The sequence below is a fragment of the Muscardinus avellanarius genome (genome assembly GCF_963383645.1).
Source record: "Muscardinus avellanarius genome assembly, chromosome: 2".
NCBI lineage: Eukaryota > Metazoa > Chordata > Mammalia > Rodentia > Gliridae > Muscardinus > Muscardinus avellanarius.
The window spans coordinates 202,619,324-202,646,339 of record NC_137787.1 but is presented as its reverse complement, the minus strand read 5'-3'; the positions used below and the strand labels follow the sequence as shown (position 1 = coordinate 202,646,339).

Here is a 27,016-nt window from a genome sequence, read left to right as displayed (position 1 = left end):
CCCAAGAGCTGCCCGCCCTGCCTCTGCACCCTGCTTCTCCCGTGTTCTGAACCCAGGACACTCCCGGGCTACCTGCCCCATCTGACCTTACCCCGGCTACGTGCCCCGGCCACCTCATCCCAGCAGACCCTGACCTGGTCACCTCATTCCTAGCTGACCTGCCATTGGGTCTCTCCCTCACTGGAGAGAGACCACCATCTTTGCAGCCTCCAGATAGACAACAAATCAGTTAACGAGAATTACTGGAAAGCCCAGGACTTGAGGAGACGGATCTGGACCGAGCCATTTGCCTTTGGATACTTCTTGCTCAGCAGCAGGAGGCCCACGCAGCGAGGTCAGCAAAGCCAGCAGCTGCTCCGGCCAAACAGGCCTGGCTCCAGGACTGTGGCCCCCGCTCCTGCAAGGAGGCTTCCTGCAGACCCAGCGGCACAGCAGCACCGGCTCCCCATCTGCCACCAGGGGCGCCACGCACTAGAGCCAGGGCCTCTCCCGCCTCATGCCCACCCCACACCTGCGCCTGGCCGGTTGGCTCCAGGGTCCTGCCAGGGAAACAGGTCAGGCCCCTCTCAAAGCCCAGCTCCTGTCCAGACGCAAGCACCTCATACATCTCTCCTAATGCTCCTCGAGGCTGGCCTGTGTCCCTCTCCATGGCTCTGCCCGCCCTGACCGTCTGCTAGCTGTCCCGAGCCCCAGGGGTCACAGGGGCCTGTGCTCTGCGCAGCCTTCTCTCCTCTTCTGAGCCGGTGACTAGTCCCCTCAGAAGTTCAAGTCCTGGTTGCAGGAGGCTCACGAGAGCTTGCCAGGGAGGGAGCTCCGGAACAGGGACTGGGGTGCACACCCTCTTGTCACAGATTCTGGGAGCAGGCACCGTCCCCCCCAGAATGTGGGCCTGACTTTCCCTGGCACCCTCTCAGCAGGTGTGGGCAGCAAGGGGAACTGTTCCAGGTGCTGAAGTTGCCGCCCCATCCATGACCTGACCCAGAGAGCCCAGGGCCAGGTCTGCCCCATCCACAGCCACATCCTCGAGCCTGGGGAGGAAGCCAAGGACCCTGCCCTGGAGACCCAGCAGCTGTGCATGGCCAGAAGTATCCCTATTGATCCAAAAGCCACACATTGTCCCTCAGGACATACGGCATCTCTGGAATGACCAATGCCAACCACCACCTAGAGGAGGGGTAGAGGGCGGAAGGAAGCTATGTCTGGGGAAGACTGGGGCAGAGGTGGGGCAAGGAATCTGCCAGCCAAGGAAAGAGCCCACGCACAGGCCACCCAGGAAGGGGCCTGGAGAAGAGGCCAGTGGGACACAGAACTGCCCATCGCCCTCACGCAGGACAAGGTCGAGCTAGTTCTCCGGGCCTCCTTGCAGAGGCTCTCCACCTGTTGCTGCTGAGAGTAGGCTCCTTCTAAGCCCTCCCCTTTGAAACAGGAAAATATTTGGGCCCAGACAGAAAACAGATTTGATTTTTCAAAGTGGCATTGTGTGGTTGTGACTTGCGTAGCAACAGAAATGAAGTCTCCGGTATCCATTTCAGACAGATCACTTTGTGACCAGAGCCCTGGATTGCAGGCATGGTCCTTGTAGAGCCCAGAAGGACCAGGCAGACACAGACATTTTCCACGGGCCGGCTCCCGTCTATTGGCGTCTACTGCTCGGCTCACCCACCACAACAGCCCTGGGAGGCATTTGGAGCTACAGGCAGCCTGGGAAGTAGGTCACAGGGAGGTCGATCTCCAGAACAACTTCAGCCCACTGAGGAGCACCATGTGAGGCCCAGGGTCCTGAGGTCCCACAGGACCAGGCACTGGTCTCCGAGAAGCACCTGCCACACCCAAAGGCGCATCCAAGTACATCCTCCCCAGAGAGCTCAGCCTCTAGGTACCAGACAGGAGAGAGCCTCACAGGCGCAGTGGGCACCAGAGAAGGAGGCCTCGTCTTATGCATGCTGGCCCCTGCAAGCAGGACTCTGGCCTTTGTTGCAGCCATGGGGGTGTGCACAGGCCATTGGACCCAGAGCACTGATCCCCACAAGCCCATCCTGGGGGAAGAAGCAGGACTGTGGGTCGCCCTCTTGGCTCACTCTCAGGGGACTCACTGGACACTGGAGGTGCTCTCACTGATGACCTTCATGTCCTCCCAGTGATAGAATCTTAGGATCTCAGGAGACCATCCATCTGTACCCCACCCTGATCCTAGAGCCATCCCTCCATGTTCAGCTCCCATCCCACCCCCAGCTCAGAGCCAGAGCCTCATCCTTCATCCCGAGTCATAGGAGGAGGTCAAGGGCTCAAACCTACATTGCTAAGAAACTCCCACTGTCCAAAGAGCCCAAGCCAGGAGCCAACACAGAAGAAAGCTAGACTCTACACTCCGAAAACTCAGAGAGACAAAAGACAGGATGTACAGACCACAGCCGGGTGCCCCAGCCCCCTGCAGGAAACATTGTCTAGTCTATACATGACGTATTACCAGTACCATGAGTTCTTAAACAAGCAGATTTTAAATCATGTTCCAGGAGGAAGTCAGCGAGTGTGTGTGTGTGTGTGTGTGTGTGTGTGTGTGTGTGTGTGTGCCTGTGCATATATGCACACATCTAGGGGCAGGAGAATCAGCTAACAAGCTGTTTTTCTATCCTTGGCCTGAAGGACCAACTGCAGTCTGCTGCATCTATTAGTGCAATGGATTATTTGATGATTTGTGGACCTGTGGGAGAAGCAGGAATAACTCGCCCATCGATGGAGAGATTATCAAGAGCTGATCCAATCTGGGGCAATTCTCTCACTTGGAAAATAACACAATAGGGGCAAAGGTGATGGTGGAGCCTCTTCTGATAACAGATCCCACTCCACAGAGGGGCAGAGGGGAGCATTTATAAGTGAAAGGATGTATGTCTGGAATCTGCTGTGCCCTCACATGGGGTGGGAAGAAGCGGTGTGAGGTGGAAGCTGGCCGGGGATCACACTGGGTAAAGGGCACAGAGGGGCTCTCTGTGCGATTCTGCAAATGCATACACTTGCCAACACTTCTCTATGGTACCGTTTTTAAGTAAAAAGAAAGCAAGAAAAGCATGCTCTGCATCTTAACACATCTGAGATACAATCATTCTCTTGCTGACATTTCACCTGCTGTGGTCTATTTGACACAATGTGACTGTTCCAACTAATCTTTGTGCTGAGAGTGCACAGTACAGTGGACACCCACTTCTGAACTCCTGAGGTCAGCTTTGTGCTAGGCATTTGCTCATGCACTTAACTCAACTGCTCTCAACAACACAGGGAACAGCTGTGGTCCAAACAGAGCAGCGTCCCACAGGCACACAGCACTAATGGCCACCCAAGTGTCAGCCACCTAGTACTAAATTAATGTTGGGTTGAAAAGTGCTCTTGTCCTACAATGTCAATCTGGAAGAATTCTTCCCTGGAAAAGCAGAAGTGAGACTTGCAGGCATCACACAACCCGTCAGAGACTGATGACTAGGTTGTCTACCTTGTATCTGTCTATAGCTGGACCTGCCACTCCTTCCAGATTTTTACCTTTCCACTGTAGGTCCCAATTTCTTTTAGCAAATCTGTGGGCATGGCTTGAGCCTCCAGACTGAACAGGAAGCAAAAGTTGCTATTTGCAAATGATACAGTCTGTAGGCAGAAAACCCCAGGAATCCACTAAAAACTATTAGAAGCAATAAATGAGTTCAGTGAGATTGGAGGGCACAAGATGAATCTGTGGAAACTGGTGGCATGAAACAATCTGGAAATGAGATTCAGAAAGCATCACTCACAGCAGCCTTGAAAAGAATGAAGTCATTAGGAATTAATTAACAGAAGAAGCACAGACGAGCCCTCTGAAAACCACAAAGCATTGTTGAAAGCAACGGGAGCAGGCCTGGATTAACAGGCACGTGCCCCCCAGGTTGAGACACAACACTGCTGAGAAGGGCGTACTCCTCATCTCAACCCGCAGCCCAACGTCATCCCTGCCTAGTCAAGCACATGACTCCCACACTCATCAACTACAGGGGTTCAGTTAGTCAGAGTCCTCTGGAAGATGAAGAATGAAGCTGGAGGACTCACATTCCTGATTTCAGAACAACTCAAAGCTGCCATGCTCAAGACAGGTGGAACAGGCACAAAGACAGATGTATATATCAGTGGAATGAGTCAAGAGCCCAGAAACATACCTATTTATTTATTTATTTACTTATTTATTTTTGGTACTGGGGGTTGAACCTAGGGGCATTCTACCTTCAGGTTATACCCCCAGCCCTATTTTTATTCTTTATTTTGAAACAGGGCCTCACTAAGTAGCATTGGCTGCAAAGTTTGGTGGCAAACCTGCGATCTGCCTGTCTCAGCCTCCCAAGTACTGGGATTATAAGCATGTGCCACCATACCCTACTTTACACCCACATACTTATGATCAGCTGATTCTCACAAGGGCACCAAGACCATTCAATAGAGAAGGAAGACTTTTCAACAAATGGTGCTTGGACAATTGGAAAAATGCAAAAGAATGACTGTGGGTCCCTACCTTACTCCACGTAAAGAATGGCTGTGGATCCCTACCTCACACCACACGTAAAAATTAACTCAAAATAGATCAAATAGCTACATGGGAATGTTAGAGCTTTTAAAATCTTCCAAGAAAAGAGAGCAGTAAGTCATAATGGCCTTGTATTTGACAACAGATTATTGGATATGATACTGAAAGAATGAACAACAAAAGAAAAATTAGATACATAAAAATTAAAAACAACTATACTTCAAAGGATATCATTAAGAAGGTGAAAAGTCAACCCACAGAATGAGAGGAAATATTTCAAATCACATATCTTAGGTACTTGAATCTAGAATATTTAAAGGACTCTGGCAACTCAATAATACAATGACTAGCTCTCCAAAGAAAAACAGGCAAGAGATCTCAGTAAACATTTCCACAAACAAATAGGCCCATGAAAAGAGAGTGGACATCACTAACCATCAGGGAAATACAAATCAAAACCACAGTGAGATACCACCTCACACCTCTAGGCTGGCTAGAATGAAAAGACAGTAGCAGACATTGATGGGGATGTGGAGAACATGAATCCAAACACCTGCTTGTAAGAATGTAAAGTGATCACATGTCTGAAAAACATTCTGGAATCTCCTCAAACAAACATAAATTTACCATATGAGTTAGCAGCTCTGTTCCTTGGTTATACCAAAAGAAGTAAAAACACATCCACAAAGAAACTCTCTCACAAACAGGTGTTTACAGAAGCACCCTTCACAAGAGCCAGAAAGGGGAGATGTTCCTGATGCCCAGCAACTGGGGAATGGGGAAAAAAATCCATCCATGCAATTGAGTATTATTCATCCTTAAAAAGGAAAAATTTCAGCCGGGCATGGTGGTGCACGCTTGTAATCCCCCGCGCTTGGGAGGCTGAGACAGGAGGATCGCATAGGTTCAAAGACAGTCTCAGCTACTTAGTGAGACCCTGTTTCCAAAAAATATAGATAGATAGATAGATAGATAGATAGATAGATAGATAGATAGATAGATCTAGTAGTCTAGCCAGGAGGTAGAAAAGCTCCTGGGCTCCACCCCAGTACCACAAAAAAAAAAAAAGGAAAAACTTCTGACACACACTAAAACATGGATGAACCTTGAAAACATACAGTGAAAGAAGACAGACGCACATGTGCACATGTTATGCTACCCTCTCCTGTGAGCGCCTAGGACAGGAGGCTGTGGACACACAAGAGGCAGACGTGTGGGGCTTGGGGCTGGCGGGGCTGGGAGCGAGGTTGCCGTGATGGGTGATGGAAATTCTCTAAACCATGTGCTCTGACGGTGATGGTGGACACACGTAGCTATGAACACACTAAAAACCTGGGGTTGAGGATGAATTGTACAGGTGTGGATTATATCTCATTAAAGCTATTTATTAAAAAGGAACAGGAAAGGGCCAGGGGTGTAACTTGGAGGTACAATGCCCCTGGATTCCATCTCCAGTACTGCGGGGGGGGGGGGGAGGAAGGAACGGGAAGAAATTGGCCCTCGAGGACAGAGGACAGCACAGGTCTGTCTAGCTGGGTGTGCCATGTTGCACCCACCCAGTGCCAGCCACCCGGCTTTCCAGCTGCTTCAGCCCCTTGGGGGAGATCATGTGGGAAGCACCTCCAGTGGCCTCCAATCTGCAGACCCAAAAGTGCTAAGAACGGTCCTGGAGCTGGGGCTGGGCTGGGCCAGGACAAGGTGCAGTCCCCAGCAGCCTGGGGCGACCCTGCAGTTTCTTAAGCAGCTCTGGCTCCCAAGCCCATCTCACTCCAGGTGGACCAGTTTGACCCGGCCCTCGGGAACCCACCCCAGCTGCCCAGCATGGGCCTGGGTGCAGCTTCCTTGCTGCTGCGTGGCGAGAACCAGGGTCAGGATAGCTGGGCTGGTGGCCCAACCTACCTGGGATCATGCTCTCTTGACTCTCAAGCTGGGGACATGTGTGACAGCAATGCCAACCACCCCACTCCAGACACCACTAACACTCAGTACTGCTCCCCAGGCAGATCTGCACAGTTAGCCATTTACTTTAATGGTGTGATGGCACAATCGTTCTGAATTAAGCTGATCTACAAAGCCACTTGCTACCCCACAAACGTGGTGTCTGACGTCCACTCTGAGCTTCCACCCTCTGAACAGAGGCACCCTCCTCCCCCACTCTGCCCCAGCCTCACCCTTACAGCACACCCTTGGGGTGCACACTTATGCTAAGGGTTACTGTGCCCCCTTGGGTCTGGGGTTGCTGGTTGAGTGCAGGGCCCTCCCTTTGGAGCCCACTGTGGCTACAGTATTCTCTACCTGCTTCAAAACTGAGGGCCAGCACCCTGCACCAGCCACACTGGAGGAGAAGTGTATGTTCTTACCATTTGTCTTCTATTCTCCACCAGGTTGATGCCAATAATTCCCAAGAAAGATCCGAAGCCCAGCTGAGACCAAAGGAAATACAAGAGAGAAGCATTCTGGTTAGTTTCATGCTGAAACATAACCATAATAAGCACAGCCTTAAAACACTTCATCGAGCCAAGTGCGAAGGCACACACTTGTAATCTCAGTGCTTGGGAGGCTGAGACAGGAGGATCGCAGGTTTGAGGCCACCTTCAGCAATATAGCAAGACTCTCAGTAACCTGAGAGCTGTTTCAAGACAAAAAATAAAACAGGCTAGGGATATAGCTAGAGGTAGAATGCCCCTGGGTTCAGCCCCCAGAACAATAAATGAATGAATCAATAAATAAATAAATAAATAAATAAATAAATAAATAAATAGTTAAAAAAAAGTAAATGAATAAAAAGTACAGGGGCAGCACTGCCAGTCACTCCAGGGAAGGTGGCCCAGGACGGCCAGACAGACGTGGCTGTTCGGGTGTTGTATTTAGTCACTGGAAATCGTGCCCATTTGTGTCCGTGGCCACGCCTTCATGCGTCACCCTGTCTCACCGTGTGAAGTGGTGTCCATGCATGGTTGCACCAGGAATGAAAAAGGTACTTCTCCGTGTGCTGAGCCTCACCATACCGCAGCGCAACTCCACAGTTCAAAGGATTCAAAAGCCATCTAGCGTACATGTATTAACATATCTTTTCCACTGTTTTATTCTTTTGTAAAAATCGTTTTCCAGAGTGTGGCGGTGATTTCACACTCGAGCCACCTCCTGCTCAGGCTGGGCGGCCCTGGGAGAGCCCGCGCGGGGCCTGGGTCCCGCAGGCCACTCTGACCCCGTTCTCACTCACTCAGGTTGCCCTCTCCCAGCATTTCTCCAAAGGGCCAGAGTGTGTGTAGGAGCCTCCGGGTTGTGTGGCCTCCCCTGACTGGAGCCCCATGACCTTGTAGCTAGACCTTATGCTGTTAACCACGAGGCCTCCGGTGTCCTGGGCTGTCCTGGGCCCTTTGACAGCCCTCTCTGTCCTTGCATTTTGTGATCTCTGATATACGTGTGTGGAACTGGACAGAGCTCTGGCCTCCTTCAGCCTTTGCGGCCAGGAATGAGGTGGCACCTGGATCCCTGGGAAACTTCCCTTCTCTACGAGGGCGGCAGCTGAGTCCTTGGCAGGCCCACCTTTGAGGCCGGTCTGCCTGACGACCCGTCTGCTTCCTGGGGACCGTGAACAAACGGCTTGTGTAGCCCCTTCAGAGAAACCACTCATAGGGAGCCCCCCCTCCGGGGCTGGTTGCTAACTCCGTCCCCAGCAGCGCCATGCCCGATAGCTTGGAGTCAAACATTTTCTTGTTTCCTCAAAGCAGAGTTGCAATCTCCCGCCATCAGCTGTCTGGGCTAAAGCTAACTCTGGTCCATACGATGCTAGTTCAAGGCCCAGGAAGCAGGTCCCGGAAGAGCACAGCTTGGAAACGCACAACTGCATTTTGGATTTCATTTCACAGAGAGAACTCTTAAATAAGTGAAGCTTGAGAACAAACCCAAACAACTACCATATGAGGGGGATTGGAGATTTTACAAATAATTTGGAACAGTGCATCTCCACAACCACCAGTTCCCCAAATTCCAGGGTTCCCTCCACCTGAGAAACGTGACAGGAAGCTGCATCAGGCCAGAGCTGCCAGCATAAGCCTCGCGATCTCACCAGACCTTCCAGACCTTCCCACACTGACACTGCCCGTCTGCGTTCAGTCATGAATTGTACACTGGCAGCTGAGCGGGTTTATAAGGCAAAGGCAAAACACATAGATAGGGACAACAGCAGACTTGAGAAACAGTGCTTGTGAGATAATGTAGACTACTGAGGGGGCGGGGCTCCTGTCTCTAGAGCTGTCGCTCATATCCTGACTCATCCTGCTGAGCCTGGGTGGAACCTGTGATTGGAGAGGTGGGGGGGAGAAAGAGAGAGAGAAAGAAAGAGAGGGAGAGAGAGAAAAAGAGAGAGGGAGGGAGAGAGAGAGAAAGAGAGAGAGGGAGAGAGAGAGGGAGGGAAGGAGGGAGAGAGACAGACAGACAGACAGACAGACAGACAGGCTGGGGATTGAACCAGGAGAATTCTACTCTGAGCTACACTCCAGCCCTTTTTATTTTTTATTTTGAAACAAGGTCCCACTGAGTCACCACGCGCTGGCCTTGAACCCCGAGCTCTGGGACGGTAGGCATGCACCACCAGAGGGCTCTTGGCTGGTTGCTGAGTGGTGACCAAGGCTGGGTGCCCTTTCAAGGGAGCTGCAGCTGCTGGACGGCCATTTCAATAGGAGTCCCTGCGAGAAACGCGGACACCTGGGCACTTGGCAGATTTTAGTAGTACCTGCAGTGGACGTCAATTTGTAGTTCAAAAACTCCTGATAATTTGGAGTTTGTGATGACTCCTGCCAGTCTAACTGGGATGCCACAGGGTCAGTGCCCATCCCATCTGACATGAGCCGTGCCTGGGGTCAGCCTGATGTCTTGTTGCTCCCAGAGAATCGCCAGCCTATGGTCTCTTGGAGGAGCCTTTTGAAGCACGTGTCTATCTTCCAAGGCAACTTGATTGGTATTGGCCATGTGGCTGGAGCCAGGCTCAGCAGGGCTGGCCTTCTGGGTTCTGGGAAGAACCTGTCTCCTGCTGTTTCCATCTTTTGGGGGCTCTGGCCTCCTGGGCTCATGGCCCCTCGTCCACTTCTGCTGTCTCACCACCCCGCAACCCTGTGGTGACACTGGGCGGTGCAGGACAAATGGCCTGTTTTAGGGGTAGCACACCAGCAGCCTGACCCCCCCCCCATCATCACACCTGCCCCTTCACAGGCTCTGGGATAAGGGCATGGACATTGCTGGGAGTGTGTCCTGCCAAACACCACACCCAACAAGGTTTCCAGGTCTGTGTTGTGGGGCTGGTGTGGGAGGTGTCACCCAATGGAAACCCTGAGGCCCATCCCAGTCCCCCAGAGAGCCAACTCACGATGATGCCTGGGTAGTAGCCCCCCACGGTCACGTTCTCCGTCCTGGTGGTAGCGGCAAGGCCGATGGTCAGTATGAGGATGGACACCAGCAGCAGAGACCCCACAAACCACAGGGAGGTCCTCTTCCTCCTCGCGAACCCTTCTGTGCAGACAAGAGGAGTGGACATGCTTTCCCTTGGGTCCCACCGGGCCCGGGGGCCCCTGCCCTGCCCCTGATCCTCTCAGATGCCCCTGCACTCCCAGCCAGCTCTCACCTGCGTCCTCTGTCCTGCCCCATCCTCAGAGCAGGAGCTAGGATCGCCCCTCCTGTCTGACCAGGCCTCTGGGCACCCTTGACTGGGAGCCTGCCCTGGTCCTCTACTCTTGGCTCCTCCAGCCCACTGCAGTCAATGCCCCTGGAGCCTCTGCCCCGCCCCTCCCTCCGCGGGCCCCTGTCACCTACCACAGGCCGCTGGGTCTACTCACTGGGTCCCTGTCCACCCAGACTGCCCCCGTCAGAGCCCTCAGGCTGACTCCTGCACACAGGAGTGCTGAGCACAACGAGGTGTGGCGCCCGCCGCAATGACAGCGGCATTGTGGACTGCCAGCCCTGCCTTCCCCCGCCTCCTGAGACTGAGCCCCCATGCCGTCACCCACCCCGCCCTTACTGAGCACCCGCTCCACGCCAGGCCTCCCGAGCACCCAGTCCTTATGAAGAGAGGGCCTGCTGAAGGGAAGACGTGAGCCCTGTGTTGAGCCAGCCCCACACCGAGGCCCAGCTCCTGCAGCTGCAGGTGGTACCCTGGAGAGAGCAACGCAGGTGTGCCGAGCCTGACTCACCCTGGTCAGCTGCCAGGAGGGAACCATCACCAAAACGCAGACCCTGCAGCCCCTCCAGGCTGTGAGGCAGAGCCAGGGCAGCTGCGGCCTCACAGGAACCCCTGAAGGTCGTTCTTTCAGTCTTCTCCCTCCACCTGCCTGCTTCCCGGGGCGTAGTACAAAGGCAGAGCCCAGCAGCCACTTGGACTGCCCAGGACTTGAGAACAGAAGCCACGTGTGAAGAATGCAGGGCAGAACAGCCTGAGCGGCTGCCTCACAACTTTCTCCAGGTGACAGAATGAGGCCTGCACATAAGCCACATCACATCAGCCTGGCGCTGGCAGCTGAACCAAACTCTAACTGCTCCACAAGTCACGAGAGCAAAGACAGACAGCTCCCGCAGCCTGTGTCTTCACCTGGGATTGGACGAGGGCCGGGAAGAGCCCCTCAGATCTGGGCAGGAGCCCCAGCCGCACAGCACAGGCCCCCTGCATGCTACAGCCATGCACAGCCCAGGCTGGGCAGGCTTTGGACCTGCCACTCCCAACAGAAAGGGTGGACGGGGAGAACGTGGCTCCCTCCTCTCCGGTGCCAGTCCATCTGTGCCCACATGTGCACACGTGTGCAAGGCATGTACATGCAAGAGCGTGCTGGTGGTACTCGCCAAGGGCAGCAAATGCCACGCACTTGTAAAGGGCAGCACTTCCACAATGCCACTGACAAACCCACGGTCAAGGCCCGAGAAGGGGCTGCGGACAGGCAGACCCACGAGTGGCTGCTTACTCAGATCACTGTTCAGCAGAGGGCCATTTGTATCCCGTTGACCCGGCAAGGGCTGTCAGCCAGTCCATCCCGGAGGCCTCTGCTGGGCCCGGCCAGCCTCCCTAACCTGAGACGGGTGTCCTAAACACGGCCCTCGCCCTGGAGGGGACTGGGTCAATTCAGCCACTCTAGGAAACCACCAGCTCCCAGCAGCCAGGGGTCAGAGTGGGGGGACCCCAGGCTCTGCTGCTCTGCCGGGCTCCGGGTCCTCAGCCTGGAGTGGGGAGCACGCAGGAAGCACTGTGCCTGGAGCGGTCACAGAAGCAGGCTCGCCCCGTCCCCATGTGGTGTGTGGCATTCCATTCTGCTGACCCTGCTGCGCTCCTCTGCTGCGCCCTCCCGCCCGCCCCCAGGCAGGCTTGCTTGCGGTGTCCTGGGGCCCTCCCTATGTCACCTGCAGACACAGGCACTCACACACCCAGCTCTCCCACTCCCACGCTCTCCTGGTCACTCGCGCACTCCAGAGGCTTGACTGCAGCGTGCAGCTTCTCCAGATGCAGATGCAGGGCAGCGACCCCGAGGCCAGCGTTACAATCACAATGAACCCAGACCTTGTGCGCGGAGGCGGCCTCGGAGGCTGGCCCGGGGGCTGGGAAGGGCCTGGGCACCCACCCGCCCTGCTGGCAGGTCTAGCTTCTCCGACTTCTTCCTCTCTCTGCTCCCTGCTGTGATGCCTGAAGGGTTCCCAGCCCAGCTCCTGTGTGGCACAAAATGGCCACATGAAGGGACAGAAGTCTCCAGATCAGTGAGCAAATACAGGCTTTCTAGCTGGGCACAGTGATGCACACCTGCAATCCCAGTATTCCAGAGGCCCAGACAGGAGGATCACAGGTTCAAAGCCAGCCTCAGCAAACTGTCATGTACCTAAGCGAGATACTGATTAAAAATAAAAAATAAAAGCCGGGCATGTTGGAGCACACTTGTAATCCCAGCATTTGGGAGGCTGAGACAGGAGAATCCAGGCTCATGGCCAGCCTCAGCTACTTAGTGAGGCCCTCTGCAACTCAATGAGACCCTTTTTCAAAATAAAGAATAAAAAATAGGACTGGGGGCATAGCTCAGAGGTAGAATGCTTCTGGGTTCTATCCCCAGTACCGCAAAGAATAAAAAATAAAATAGGGTTGGGGTGTACCTCAGAGGTAGACTACCCCTGACTTCGATCCCCAGGATCAAAACACACCAGACAAAGCCTTCTTCCTCTAAGTCTGTGTGTCAGTTGTTGGGGTGTCAGTGGTGAGGGTGTCAACACCAAGCCCTGCTCCTGGGGCACTCCTGGGGCTTAGAAGTGAGGGTGCAGCACTAAGTAGGCAGCGCGGCAGGGATGAAAGGAGAGAGGGTCCAGGAGGGTGGCTCTGAGCAGAGGCGGCTGACACTGTCCGGGAAGTGGCTGGGTTCAGCACAGCGGCCACAGCTGGGCCCTGGCCAGGCAGGGGAGAGAGAGCACTCTCACCACCACCAGCCCTGAGTGCCTCCGTGGCTGCTGCGTGGAAGTGCTCCCACAGAGACAAGCACTGAGCTACACCCTCCAGAGGCAGCGCCTGGGGATGTGAGGCTGGCCCCCCTGGCCCAGGGCTGCAGTGCATCCTGCCCTCCCTCAAGGACTGGCGAATGAGGGCCTCTGGGTGTCTCAGGAGGCGTGGGCTCCCTGTGTCTACAGAGGACAGTGGGCAGAGGATGGACAGAGGGGGCACTCAGGAGCCTGGAGACCACACAGAGCCCCAGCCCACATGGTTACAGGTTCTGGATCTCCTAGCGTCTGCCTATGTGTAGATCGACACCCTCTCCCTGGCATCCACCCTCAGGACCCCTGCTACCCTAGAGCCAACAGCTCTCCCAAGGACACTGACCAAATGTCCATCCATGCCCTGACATCCAGGCCACTGCTGGGCCTCCTCAAGGGCCAGCCACAGCAAAGTACTTCAGGTACCTGCCCCACAAGACGGTCCACTCACACTAGTGAGGCCCAGAGCGTCTGAGAACTGCAGCCATCGGTTAGTGATGTCTTCCCTGGCCAATGCAGAGCCTGAGTGTCTGCATTCCAGCCGGAAGATGACCTCAGGGCCACCTCCAGCCCCAGCGTTGGGCTCCATGCTTGACCAGACGAGACGGTGCTCCTTCCTCAAGGGCCTCAGTTGGCTTGGTGCTGCTTCGAACACAGGTGGGCCCTGCTGCATCTGCAGACTCCGCCCAACAGGCCTTCGCTGCGTCCTGGCACCCAGAGTGGCTGTGCGGTGATCTGCTGCTCTTCCTGGTGGCACTTGGTCAGTGCTTGTCAAACCCGTTCGCAGCACTCTGGTTTGCTAATTGCTAAGCAACACTTAGACGCACATCTTTTGAGATCTCCTATGTTCTAAGAGCCGTGTGTGTGTGTGTGTGTGTGTGTGTGTGTGTGTGTGTGTGTGTGTGTTACTACCACTCAGCTACACTCCCAGCCCTTTTTATCTTTTATTCTGAGACAGGGTCTCACCAAGTTGCCCAGGCTGGCCTTGAACCTGCGATCCTCCTGCTCCAGCCTCCCGAATGGGTGACAGTTACATCTCAGCCCATGTTTCCGGGCTAGTCTGTCCCCAGGTGACTGCTCTAGGATCTGGTCCCACCTGGAAGGGGCAGGTGATGGAGAGCAGATGTGCAGCTGCCTCAAACACTCTCTCCACTCAATAGAGTCAGACAGGAGACGCCACAGCCTGGAGGGGACCCACCTGGAGGGCCCGGGCATGGCCTCCCTGCCAGCAGGGGCCTGCACCTCCAGTGCACTTATGAGGTCACGCAGAGGACGTGGCAGTGCCAGGCTGAACGGCCGAGGCAGGCCCACTCGCTGCTGAGCGGTCGCTCCTCTTGTTCTGACTTGACAAGCAGCAGTGCCCGCGTGGTGGATGGAGAGGCACAAAGCATGAAGTGCCCCGCCCTGCCCCAGCCACCACTGTCTGAAGTCTTTAACAAAAGACCAACTCCTAGTGCTATGTGTTAAGGTTACAGTTCTTTCTCAGAAGAAAAAACTAAGTTAAATGCTATTTTTAAGCCATCAAGTCCTTCTGCTATAATAAAAACAATAACTACCAGATAAATAATAAGTAGCTATTATTATTAGGCACTAGTAATTCGCTACTTTACTAAAATGAAAGCACAGGAAAATGAGTTTGACCACAGACCATTTGTTTTAAAGAGTGGAGCAAGAGAAGGGAATGTTTTCTTTTAGAAAGATAAGAGATTTCTTAATTATCATTTAACACCATCAACCAATCTAGTTTTTAAAAGAAACTTTGCAAAAAGACTCCAATAAAACCTTAGGGTAATGGCCAGCAGGTCTCAGCTGGGCTATTTCTGGAGGGAGAAGTGGAGCCCCCTGGGGAAACACTCTTCCTTTATAGGGTCTCCTCTGCCCGTGCCCACATCACCGCGTCCCAGTCATTCCTGGCAGGGCAGGGCCCTGGGAGCTGGACCCGTGGCAGGCTTCCTGTTTTCCAGCCCAGAGTAGCTGGGACTGCATCCTGCAGAGGCTTGATTTATAAATCAAACAATTGGCGATTCCGTGAATTTAAGGTGGAGAAGTGGGAGGGAGGGCTGTGCCAGAAAAGGCTGGAAACTGAAGTCAGAAAAGGCATGCAGCTTGGGTGCCCCACTTATAAGTAAGAACGAAGGATGTCTTTTCTTCATAATAAAAGATAGTGGGGAAAAAGAGACAGGGACCCAACAAAGGATCTATAGGGACAGAAAGATGGGAGAGAAGAAGAAAGGAAGGGAGGGGAGAAGAGGAAAGAAGGAAGGAAGGAAGGAAGGAAGGAAGGGAGGGAGGAAGGAAGGCAGGCCCCTGCCAGGACAGAGTGACCCAAAGACCAGCTCAGCTGGACCCTGGTCCAGCCTTTCCAGCTGTTCTGCTCCAGGCTGTCTGGGACCCGCAGACCCACATTCCCCGCCTGTCCCACAGGAGCCCACAGCTCCAGCTCACCTATGTTGTCCAGCAGAGCCAGGGGCCCAGGCACCAGCGGCGGCGCAGGCGGCTGCATCCTGGGGGCACAAGTGAGCTCTGTCAGCCAGCCACTTGCTCAGCTGTCGCTCACCAGCGCTCAGACCCCAGAGCCACGCCTGCAGCCCCGCCCCTCTGTGACCGCACTCTCCCCTCCCCACCCCTCCAATCCAGGCCTTTCTTCTTCCTGAGGTCCCTCTTCCCCCCACACCCATCCCCCAGAGCCCCTTCCTCCTCCGCCTCCTCAGACCCCGCCAGCCACCAGAAGGCAGGGAAAGGAGCTGCTGCAGCCTGGGAGAGTTCCCCGGCAGGCCCACACTCAGCCTCCCGCACAGCACAGGTGTCCACGGCGGGCAGGGAGCCCGAGGTGGCCCCACAGGTGAGGTGCCGGCTCCTGGTGTGGTGCTGAGTGGTTGCGGTGGGTTTGTCTTTCTGCCAGGGCACCGAGGCCCTTCAGGGCAGCAACGCCAGCCTCGTCTCAGGTTTCAAGAGGGCAACAGAAGCCGGGCATGCCTGTGGTGCGTGCCTGTCACCCCAGTACTTGGGAGACTGAGACAGGGGGATCGTAGGCTCAGCAACATAGTGAGATTCCCAGGACTCTAGTGAGACCTTGTTTCAAAACAGAAAATTTTTAAAGTGCTAGGAGTATAGCGCAGAGTAAAACTGCTTCTCCATTTGTTCCCTACTAGAAAGAAAGAACAACTTTTGAGGGCTTGGAATGGGCTCAGTGGTAGAGTATTCGCCCAACATACATAGGGCCTGGGTCCCTTCCTCAGAAATGAAGGGGGTCTTTAGAGTTAAGGAGATCGGCAGCCCCTCACAAAAGAAAATTCTTGACTGGCCAGTGAACACAGAATGCGCTGCACCCGGGCCAGGACGGCTGCTGGGAACCAGATGGCTCCACCAGCTCGGGTTGCACGGTGACCAGTCCTGGTGAGCTGGAGGAACCTGCGCCCCCCCGGGTTACGCTGGTGGAGCACTTAGGAACCTAAACGCAGCATTCAGGAAAGCTGTGCAGATACCTGCAGGCCAGCAGGTCCCGCACACCAAGAGCAGACCCTCAGCTGTGCTCTTCAAAAGGAGGGCAGAGCTTCTCAGCTGCCCTTAGAATCATCGAGAGATTTAACAATGACAGATGACCGCTGCCCGAGCCCACCCAGGCCAACTGGATGGGACTCCCCAGGGATGGAGTGACTGTTAGAAACCTCCTAAATCCTCATGGGTGTGATAGAGACGCTTGCGTGGCAGAAAGTGGCCCAAGCAGCTCCCAAGCCCCAGCGCTCGTGGCAGGTAGCCACTGGGCCATCTGGGCAGGGGCTCTGGACAGGAAGAAGACTGCAGCCATGCCCTATGGCCTCAGGCCTGCACGTAGGGAGCAGAGGCCCAGGGCTGGAGGCTACCCAGGGCGATCTGCCAGCCTCAGACCCTCCGCTATGGGCAGTGGGGCTCGGGCCTGTTGGAGGGTCGCTGCAGAGTCAGTCACAGAACGGAGGAAGGAGCCCAGAGGCCTGTGAGTCTCAGCCAGAGAGCACCACGCGCCTGACCACAAGGGGGACAGGTGCAGGGTGTGGTCACGCCAGCTTCACGCTGCACCACAGGGAATCAGGAACACCTACCACCACGGGTGATGGATGTGGATGCAGAAACGCCACGGGAATGTGTGGAGACCTGCAGCACCATGGATGGGGATAGCGATGCAAGTGCTACGTAGTTGGTAGGAAACAAGCTGGGGGGCCGTCCTGAGGGGTGACAAGTCCTTGCTACCTTGCAGATCCTCCATTCTCCACTCTGGCCAGGTGCTACCCAGAGTGTGGACTGAGCCCAAAGCATCCAATCGCCTGGAGCATGCAACCCACCACCCCAGGGCAGAAGGAAATGATTGCCCAGCCCTTCCCCCCAGGGCAAGGGCAGAAAGACCAGGACCCTGCAGCCCCCACGGGAGGAGGACCAGGACCCTGCAGCCCCCATGGGAGGAGGACCAGGGGCAGGCACACACAGCACTCGCTTCTCACCACCCCCCTGAGGACTGGGAGAGGTCCGTGCTAAAGGGGACCCACATGCTCTGCACACAGGCCTCTCCACCAAGGGGATGGCTGCCCAGCGGGACGCAGACCTCAGCACCTCTCAGAGCAGGAGGGAGGCTGAGCACACAGGGCAGACCTGGCTCTGCTGAAGAGGAGCCTGCCACAGAGACCTGCCCAGGCACACAGAGGCACACACACGTACGGACAGATGCATGCATACGCACACACAGATGTGAATGTGTGTGCACACACACGTGGGTAGCTGGGCACGCAGAGTCACAAGGATACACACGTGTGTGAACACCTAGCAGAGTGGCCTCAGTTCTGTGGCGCACGCCTCGCTCCTGAGCTGCCATCTGCCAACATTCGTGAAGACAACTGGCCTTAGACTGTGCCGTGGGAACAGAGGCGCCTCTGGGGCCTTTGCAGTGCTCCTGGGTGTCTGTGGGATTGATCTCAGGTCTGAGAGATGTCTCCACATGTGCCTGGGAGAGAGGCTGTTCCTGCTGGGCACGGGCGTGTGGCTGGAGGGCTGAGTGGAGGAGATCTGCCTAGCTGTGGATAGCACCGTTGACTGGCTGCGGCCTGACAAGGCAGAAGGAAGGCCGCCCACCGTCTGTCCTGGAGCCAGAGCGCATCATCTCCAGTCCTTGGGCTCTGCGAATGGTGCCAGCAGCCCCTGGGTTCTCAGGCCGTAGGCCTCAGACTGAGCCAAACGCCGGATCCCCTGATTCTGAGACCTTAGGACTGAGCCCCTCTACCTATGCTCCAGCTTGCAGCCAGCAGCCAGTGGGACCTCAGGTCTCCTAAATCCCTCCACACACCTGTGACCCACCTACCTACCTGCTACCTGTCATCTATCTATCATCTATCATCTACCTACCATCTGTCACTTATTTATCTACTCACCTACCTACCTACCTACCTACCAGCAATCCATCTACCTACCATCTAGCTAGCTAGCTACCATCCCTCTGTCTACCTACTACCTCTCATCTACCTACCTATGTTTTCTCTGTCATCCAACTCTCTATACATCTGCCATCTATCTCTTTATTTATCATCCATCACCTACTTATCTACATCTATGTTTGTCTACCATCTCTCTGCCTATCCATCCATCATCTCTCAACCCATCTATCTTCTACCTACTTAGCATGCATCCATCCTCACCTATCATCTACCTGCCTATGTCTACCTATCATCATCTATTCATCTATGTCTACCTATCTATACCTATCTATACTCTATCATCTACCTGTCTTCCTATATCTATCTATCTATCCTCTGTACCCTACTTGTTCTATCTCTCTGAATAATTCTAATACAATATTTTTCTTGGAACTACAGCACCACTTAACACGTGGGCCTTTCTGAAGATTAGCTGTGATGTAGAATCTGAAAGCATGTCAGTGATGCCCTGTGCTCTTTTGTACGTTAGAATCTGCCTGACTCTTTCGCCCTCTGATGGATCAAAACATGTGGCTTTGAGAAATCACAGCAAGCTAGAAAGTTCACAGTGAAGAAACAAGCTTTCTAAAATTCCTGTTATCGCGTGAAATCTCAGAATCTCGTCCCTGGCACCACAAACTGCTGAAGCTTTCCATGGAGGGGCAGGCTCACTGTTCATTTGGAGAAATTGTCACCCAAAGTCCCAGACTGGGGAGCCAAAGTGGATTCTGCCACCTTCCATGCAATCTGAGTGTTGTAGGAGGAGATCATGGAGTCAGACCTGCTCACCGGCCCCTCAGAGCACCAAGCCCCGGGCAGTGAAGTCTGCTGGGGCAGGCTGTGTGGCAAGGTCCCAGGCCATGGCTGCCGCACCACTAACGGGACGCCACCACAAGGCAGAGGCAAGGGACATCCTGGATGACAGGCGTGTGCCCAGTAACGACCTGGCCCACCGTGGACCGTGTGTGCCACCGCGCTTCTGAAAGAGAAGTGGCCCTGGAGGCTGTGCTCACCCCGACAGAGGAGCCAGCACCTTCCCTGTCCATGGGGATGCCATGAGCATGCCGCTGCACTGCCAGTCACAGGCAAGCGCAGCACACACAGCCGGACTGTGCGGGCATGGGGCAGGGGTGACAAGTGGCTGCCGCTGGTGTGCACACTCACACGACTACACTTGTGTCCTTACGTTCAAGTGAGCTCCTGCTCAGACACGAGCTCTCTGGTGCACCAGGAGAGGGCTGTGCCCTGCGGCCGCAGCCATCTCCTGGGCCCGCAGCCCTCACCTCAGGCGACACAGGAGGCCCGCGGCCTAGCTCTCAGGGAGCCACAGTCTGGATCTGGGTATTTTTAACATGTAATTTAATTTAGCTCTCCCAAAAGGCAACGGTGAGAAGATGAAGGAGTCTGATTTCTACCAGCCTGGAGGTAATCAGAGGGGTGGGCACTCTTTGCTGGCACTAACAGGATAATACCTCTAAACAGTTACGACACACACATGCGCCCTCCCTGATAACAAAGCCTTCCTGCTTGGAGAGAAGTGTCCAGCAACCCTCGGACCTTCCACCTTAACAGCCGGATCTCCCACCCGTCTCTTGCACACAGAGATGGGGCTGATCTTTCAGAAGGCCTCAGGCACACTGGGGGCAGGCGACAGGCGAGCCCCAACTGAGCTCCGACTGTGCGCCTGCCCCGGACGGTAGGACCATTTCACATGTGGAGAAACCAATGCACACAGAACCCTCTCCAAAGTCAAGTGGTGCCAGAAGTAAGATATAAGCCAGGTGGTCACCTTCCCTGTGGGAAATATGTGTCTACCTGAATGTATACTTTTAACCAAAGCTTCCATTCAGTCAACAAATATTTATTGAATTTCTTCTATATACAAGATACTAGGAGAGCTGAAAAGATAAACCGCACAGACCTTCCCTCTAGGAACCTTAGAGTTCATGTGAAGTAAGAGAAAAATAATCTATACCTGATCTTAGCCAAAAAGCCTAGCAGCGTAGAAAAATAATGTGCAATTGTAACATAAACCAGCAAGATCACGTGTTCCAGGCCAGCCTTGGCAACACAGCGCCTGTCATGCCTCCATCATGGCAGGAGGCTGGCAGACGTGGCAGGGCCTTGGGGCAGCGTCAAGAGCTCCTGACTGCCCTCATACCCAATCTCAGCCACCACGCATCGATCACCAGGAACCTGCCGATCCCAGTGCAAGCGTGAATGGGTCTCACAGGTGGGCTGGTGGGAGCTCCCTGGGGCTCCGTGGGTGGCCGGGCAGTGAGCTTTTGCTTTGAAGGTGGACAGGCGGAAGGGGAGGCAGGACGGGGTAACTTCCACTGGACCTCCCAAGCAGTACCTTTTTAACTTTTTTTTTTTTTTTTTTTTTTTTTTTTTTTTTTTTTTAGTAAAGGGATCTCACTAAGTTGCCGAGGCTGGCCTGGAACTCGTGATCTTCCTGCAGACCTGGGATAACATGCCACGCCACCGTGCTGGGCCACGGCTGTGCCTGAGTAAGGAGTGGAGCACGGGCTGAGCACCAGGCAGAACACCTCAGAGCTGGTGCTCCCGGGGGCTTCCCTGCGCTGGCACCCTTTGTAGACGCTTCCCAACAGAGACCTCCCACAGACCAGAGAGCCAGCCAACTCCTGTCGCAGACAGGGGCCTGCACAGCTGGAAACTCCAGTGCTAGCCTTAGCCTTTCGCTGCATCCCTCCTGGTCTCCCATCGACCTCATGGGCCTTGCAAATGCATATGTGCGCACACACACACACACACACACACACACACGCACAGGTGCACACCAGCGGACCCCAGGCCAGGTCTGTGTCTGAGTGGCAGGGGTGGAGCAGAGGTGCACTGGCCCCTGGTCACTGCCCAGGTTCCATCTCCATGCACAGGGGCCTTCTGTGGCCTTCTGCAGTCTGTCCTGGGCAGCGGGCCAGGCCTCTGCTCCCCGTCTGGTGGGGGTGTTGCAGGCACAAGCCCCCACTGAGCTCTTGCCCTCCTGACCCCAGGGCCAGGACTTGTGGGGCCCTCACTCCAGTCTGCCTTGAGCAGACCAGGACAGCAAGACTGGAAGAAGGAAGTGGGCTCCGCAGCTCTGCGCTGAATGGTGAAAAGATCCATTAGCCCACAGGACGTGGCCCTTGCCAACTGCGCCCAGTCGGCTCATCCTGGGCCCTGCGCTGGGGGGAGTCGCCCAGAGGTGCGGCTGCACCTGGCCTGGCTCAGCTCTCGGGATCCTGGAAGGCTGCACTCAAACGCGACTCTGAAACCAGAGAGCCCTGAAATGGAGCTGCCTGATGAATAATACACACAGGCTGTGGGGATCGAGGGGCTGCCCCCGGTGGGGACGGTGGGAGGTGAGCAGGGGATGGTCAGAAGATGTGCCCAGAGCCATGAATTTTTAATATTAATAATGTGTTCAGTGCTTTGCTGGAAGCCCTTTGTAACGGTGATACCAGCTCTCCAATTGACTCAAGCAGGAAGAGCAGAGTCGGGTCCCCAGCGCTCATGTTCCCAACGAAGCAGGGCCGCCCCTCCCCAGAACATGCCTTCCTCTACACTTGGCAGCCGCTGGCTTGTCCAAGGTCTCCCGTGTTGGCCAGAATTCTACAGAACACATAGGGCAGCAGCCTGGCCCGGCTGAGGAAAGAGAGAACCAGGCCCCACGGGTCCCAAAACAAGACCCACTGCCTGCTGGTCCCCAGCACACAGCTTTGCATCAGACATCCACGCACCCTGTGCTGCTCTCCCGCCAGAACCACAACAGCACAAGACTAGGACAGGGAGGCAAGGTGGTCCAAGCCCAGGAGGGCAGCTTTCCTAAAACCCAGCACGAGGCGTGGCCCTCGTTAACACTGATCACACAGCCCAAGTGTGTGCGTGTGGGTATAAGGAGGTGTACATGTGCACATGTGTGGGGGTGTGCATGTTAGATGTGTGTGCAGACCAGTAGGGAGGTGTGCATGTGTGTGGGAGGTGTGTTTGTAGACTGTGTGCATGTGGTTTACAGGGGTGTGCATGTGTGGAGATGTATTAGGCATGTGAACCTGTGGGCTTATGTAGGAATGCACTGTGCATAGGGGTATATGCACACACATTTGTATATGTAGGTGCATTGCATAATTTTGAAGGAAAGAATGCGGTTTGGAATTCAAATGGCAATCCAGAGATTCTCCCCTCTTTGTTAACTTTTTAATTCTTTTTTTTACTTGAATTTTTTTTCAGAATCCATGCTGCAGTAGATTCTGATTGCAATGCCCTAGGGTGCCCCATGCACCACCCTGCCCTCTGGAGACAGAGTGGTTAGAACCGCTACAGAAACATCCAGGTTGATGGCCAAGCTCGGTGACTCCAGGCTGGGAGTGGGCACTTCTTGTCCTGCCAGGACGGAGAATACTGACACAGACCTGAGCAGCTAAGACAAGCCACCTCATGGGCTCCCAAGTGGGTTCCTGGGGACCCTGCGCTGACTTGGATCAGAACGAAGGCTTCTCTGCAGAGGAACCCAGGCCTGGCCACACAGGACAGATAAACACATCTCCTGTGGCTGGGCTCTGGTCTCTGCTGCCCACCTCCCCAGGAGAGCACAGCCCAAGGCAGGCCAGCACCTGCCCAGAGGCTGAGCTGATGTCCAGCGGGACCTAAGCTCTAGCACCTGTAAGGCTACAAGTGCCTGGGGCGGAGGAGGGACAGCAGCAGGAAGAGGTCTGTAATCGGCTAGAGGGTTGCTCCAAGAGACCACCCTCAGTAGGAGGCCCTGAAGTCCCTGGAAGAAAACCCTGGGATGAGTCAGTGGAAACATCTGCCCAGAGAACCACTGCAGAAGCCCCAGCGGGTGGGCGCCGCCTGCTCCACCCTCCTTTGCTTAGCACATGGCCAGCCCCTCCGGGAAGGGGTGTGGAGGTCCAGTATGTGAGGGGCTGTGACTACCTGCAGCCTGGTAACTTTTAAGTTTCTGCCAGAGATATGGTTATTTAAAGGCGATGGGCAAACAGGAGGCTACCTGGGGGTGACGGGTACCATGGACAGGGCCCATAGCATCCTGGACCCAGAGCCAGGGCAGAGCCCCCATAACTGAGCCCCTATCTCCTCCACATGACGCTCCAGCCTATGTGTGTGAGCATGGGCTGAGACAGGAAGAGTCCCCCCGGTGAGGCCCAAGGGGACAGCTGAGGCCATCACAGAGCGGCTTCTGCAGCCACAGCCCGGCAGAGATATATGTGCAGGGGAGCAGCTATGCCCTTCACGGGCCAGATGCTGTGCTAAGTCTGGCTGGCTTAGCAAGAGCAAAAACCACAGGACGTCCAATTAAACCTGAAGAAACAGTGAAGACTTTTGAGTGTAAGTATGCTCCCAAGTACTGCATGGGACATGCCTACACTAGAAAAGCGCTCACTATTTATCTGAAATTCAAACTTGACTGCATGTCCTCTATTCTGACTGCAATCCAACCACAGATGGGCAAAGGGACCCGGCAGAGACGCTGTGTGGCTGCAGGGCCCCTCCCCCAGCACTGCGAGGCCTCCAGCAAGACCAGGCGGCAGCCCGTGGACAGAGGGCCAAGGCTGCCAGCAACTCTGCTTCAATCTACCCTTTCCACTCCCGAAAGTCCCAGGAAAGCCTGGGATAGATGGTTACCTGTCCAAGGCCCAAACCCAGAGCAGATTAAAAGGGGATTCGAAAAATCAGGAACGGGGGCTCTCTTGCTCCAGAAAGTAGTGAGGTAAAATGTGCAGCTGTTACTTGGCCAGCATGTGGCTCTCTAGAAAACAGAACGGGAAGGGGTCAGGCCCGATGGGCAATTCATCCTGCGGCTGCACATGTCCATCAGCTGTGGCCAGGCCCCCAGTCACCCCAAGGGCAGGTCTCCAATCACAGTTCAGGAGGCAAAGGTGCCTCCCTCCCAGAGCATCCTCTGCTGCGGCAACTCTGACACAGAGAGAGGGTGCCTCTGGGAGGCTGCCTCAGTGGTCCACCCCGGCCCGTCAATGTGGTCCTCACACACAGGCACCTCCAAAGAATGCCCTTGGCATTCCACATGCAGGCTTGGTGGTCAGTGGCACTCCTGCTGCTTGAATGCTGGTGCCAAACCGTTGCACAGGGATGGCTCCCTTCCCTTCACAAGCACTAGCTGGATAGGAGGCAGGGGTCCCAGTGCTGGCCACCACCAGGAGTCTTCTAAACTGCTGGTTGCCAGAGTCACCTTCCCTTATGCAGGTGGGGAAGAGCTGTGGTTTGGGGATAAATCTGACGAGATAGATATCCAACACATATGGTGTTGATGGAAAACATAGGCACCCGCCACACTTAACACTGACAGAAGAGACAGGTGTCCATTACAGGTGAGTTGATTGAGGACAATGTGGTATTGTCAGAAGAGACGGATGTCTACCACACATGGGGTTGATTGAAGACGTGGGCATCCACCACATGTAGTGTTGATGGAGAACACGTGTTATCGACAGAAGAGACGGGTGTCCACCACACATGGTATCAACAGAAGAGATAGGTGTCCAACATGTGGTATCAACAGAAGAGACGGGTGTCTACCACACGTGGTATTGACAGAAGAGACGGGTGTCCACCACACATGGTATCAACAGAAGAGATAGGTGTCCAACATGTGGTATCAACAGAAGAGACATTTGTCTGCCACACGTGTTATCAACAGAAGAGACGGGTGTCTACCACACGTGGTATTGACAGAAGAGACGGGTGTCCAACACATGGTATTGACAGAAGAGATGGGTGTCCACCACACGTGTTATCAAGAGAAGAAACAGTATCCACCACATGTGGCATTGACAGAAGAGACAGGTTTCCAACATGTGGTATTGACGAGAAGAGACAGTGTCCAATACACGTGGTATCGACAGAAGAGACAGGTGTCCACCACACATGGTATTGACAGAAGAGACGGTGTCCACCACACGTGGTATCAACAGAAGAGGTGGGTGTTCACCACACATGGTATCGACAGAAGAGACGGTGTCCACCACATGTGGTATCAACAAAAGAGACAGGTGTCCACCACACGTGGTATTAACAGAAGAGACGGTGTCCACCACACGTGGTATTAACAAAAGAGGTGGGTGTTCACCACACATGGTATCGACAGAAGAGACGGTGTCCACCACACGTGGTATCAACAGAAGAGACAGGTTTCTAACACATGGTATCGACAGAAGAGACGGTGTCCACCACATGTGGTATGAACAGAAGAGACAGGTTTCCAATACGTGGTATTAACAGAAGAGGTGGGTGTTCACCACACGTGGTATCGACAGAAGAGACGGGTGTCCACCACACGTGTTATCGACAGAAGAGACACGTGTCCACCACACGTGGTATTGACAGAAGATACAGGTTTCCAACATGTGGTATTGACAGAAGAGATGGTGTCCACCACACGTGGTATCGACAGAAGAGACGAATGTCCACCACATATGATATTGACAAAAGAGACAGGTGTCCAACACATGTGGTATTGACAGAAGAGACGGTGTCCAACATCCATGGTGTTAATTGAGGATATGGGCATCAACAAGTGGTAACTTAGGACAGAGGTGTCTACCACACGTGGTATTGCTGAAGACACAGGTGTCCATCACACACATACTGTCTGAAGACACAGGTGTCCACCACATGCAGCACTGAGGACAGGCATCCTCCACACTTGGTACTGTCGAGGACAAGGACACCCACCACTTGTGGGCCAGGCCTCCGCCACATTTGGTGCTGACTGAAGACACAGGCATCCGCCATGTGGCATAGACTGAGGACACAGGCGTCCACCACACAGGCCACGTTCTAAGAACACGAGCACACACCCCACGTGCTGTTGGCTGAGGACATGGCAGCCACACAGGGCACTGTATGAGGACACGGCATCCACCACACTTTGCATTAACTGTATGAGGACATGGTGTCCACCACACATACTGTTGGCCGCCTGAGCCCACGTGGAGAGAGGCAGTGACTCCCAGCTAAACCCAGATAGGCCCCATCTTTCCCATCCCCAAAGACTCCGTGCTCCAAGTGGGAGTCCCCAGAGTGCAGATGGCACCCAGCCTCATCTGGGGAGGCCAGGCCAGGCGAGGAGCCGTGCCTGCCAGGGATGTGAGCCCTGCAGGCCAGTGTGCTGACCCTGAGCTCCCCAAGCGCGGGCCTCCCCGAGGGACCGGGGCTGGGTGTTACCAGGTGAGGTGCCAAGGGACCAGTGCTGAACATGGGCTGCAGACCTCAATGCCGCCCACTCTGTCCACAACGGTGGTGTTCACAGACTATTGGCTTATTCCATCTGGAACATTTTTCATGTCTTTCTTGAGTAAAATGGACAGAAGTGGACTGCCCATTTGTAGGCTCCTGTCTCCTGAGCTGGCAGCCAAGTCTTTCTGTCCCCATGTGGGCCTCTCTTTCCTGAGCCGTGAGGGAAGTGGCCACAGGGCAGGGCCTGGAGGTGCTGTGTGTCAGAGACACGGCAGCCACGCAGCCTGCTGGCACCCTTCCCATGCAGCCAGCGCCCTGTTCCTCCCAGGAAGCTTGG

The 27,016-nt window shown here is 54.7% G+C and overlaps 1 protein-coding gene across 1 annotated transcript in view; it reads right to left on the bottom strand.

The window, feature by feature from the left end:
- The window catches only part of TMEM255B (transmembrane protein 255B), a gene marked incomplete at its 3' end in the record, with an annotated part of 29,251 nt that extends 13,718 nt beyond the window's left edge, over positions 1 to 15,533 (bottom strand). The window contains exons 1-3 of the mRNA XM_080689116.1: positions 15,473 to 15,533; positions 9,906 to 10,048; positions 6,898 to 6,960 (exon numbers count right to left, since the gene is read on the bottom strand). Of these exons, the coding sequence (XP_080545242.1) occupies positions 6,898 to 6,960; positions 9,906 to 10,048; positions 15,473 to 15,530 (264 nt within the window). The 5' untranslated portion in view covers positions 15,531 to 15,533. The remainder of the gene's footprint in view (positions 1 to 6,897; positions 6,961 to 9,905; positions 10,049 to 15,472) is intronic.
- Between the last annotated feature and the right edge of the window lie 11,483 nt (positions 15,534 to 27,016).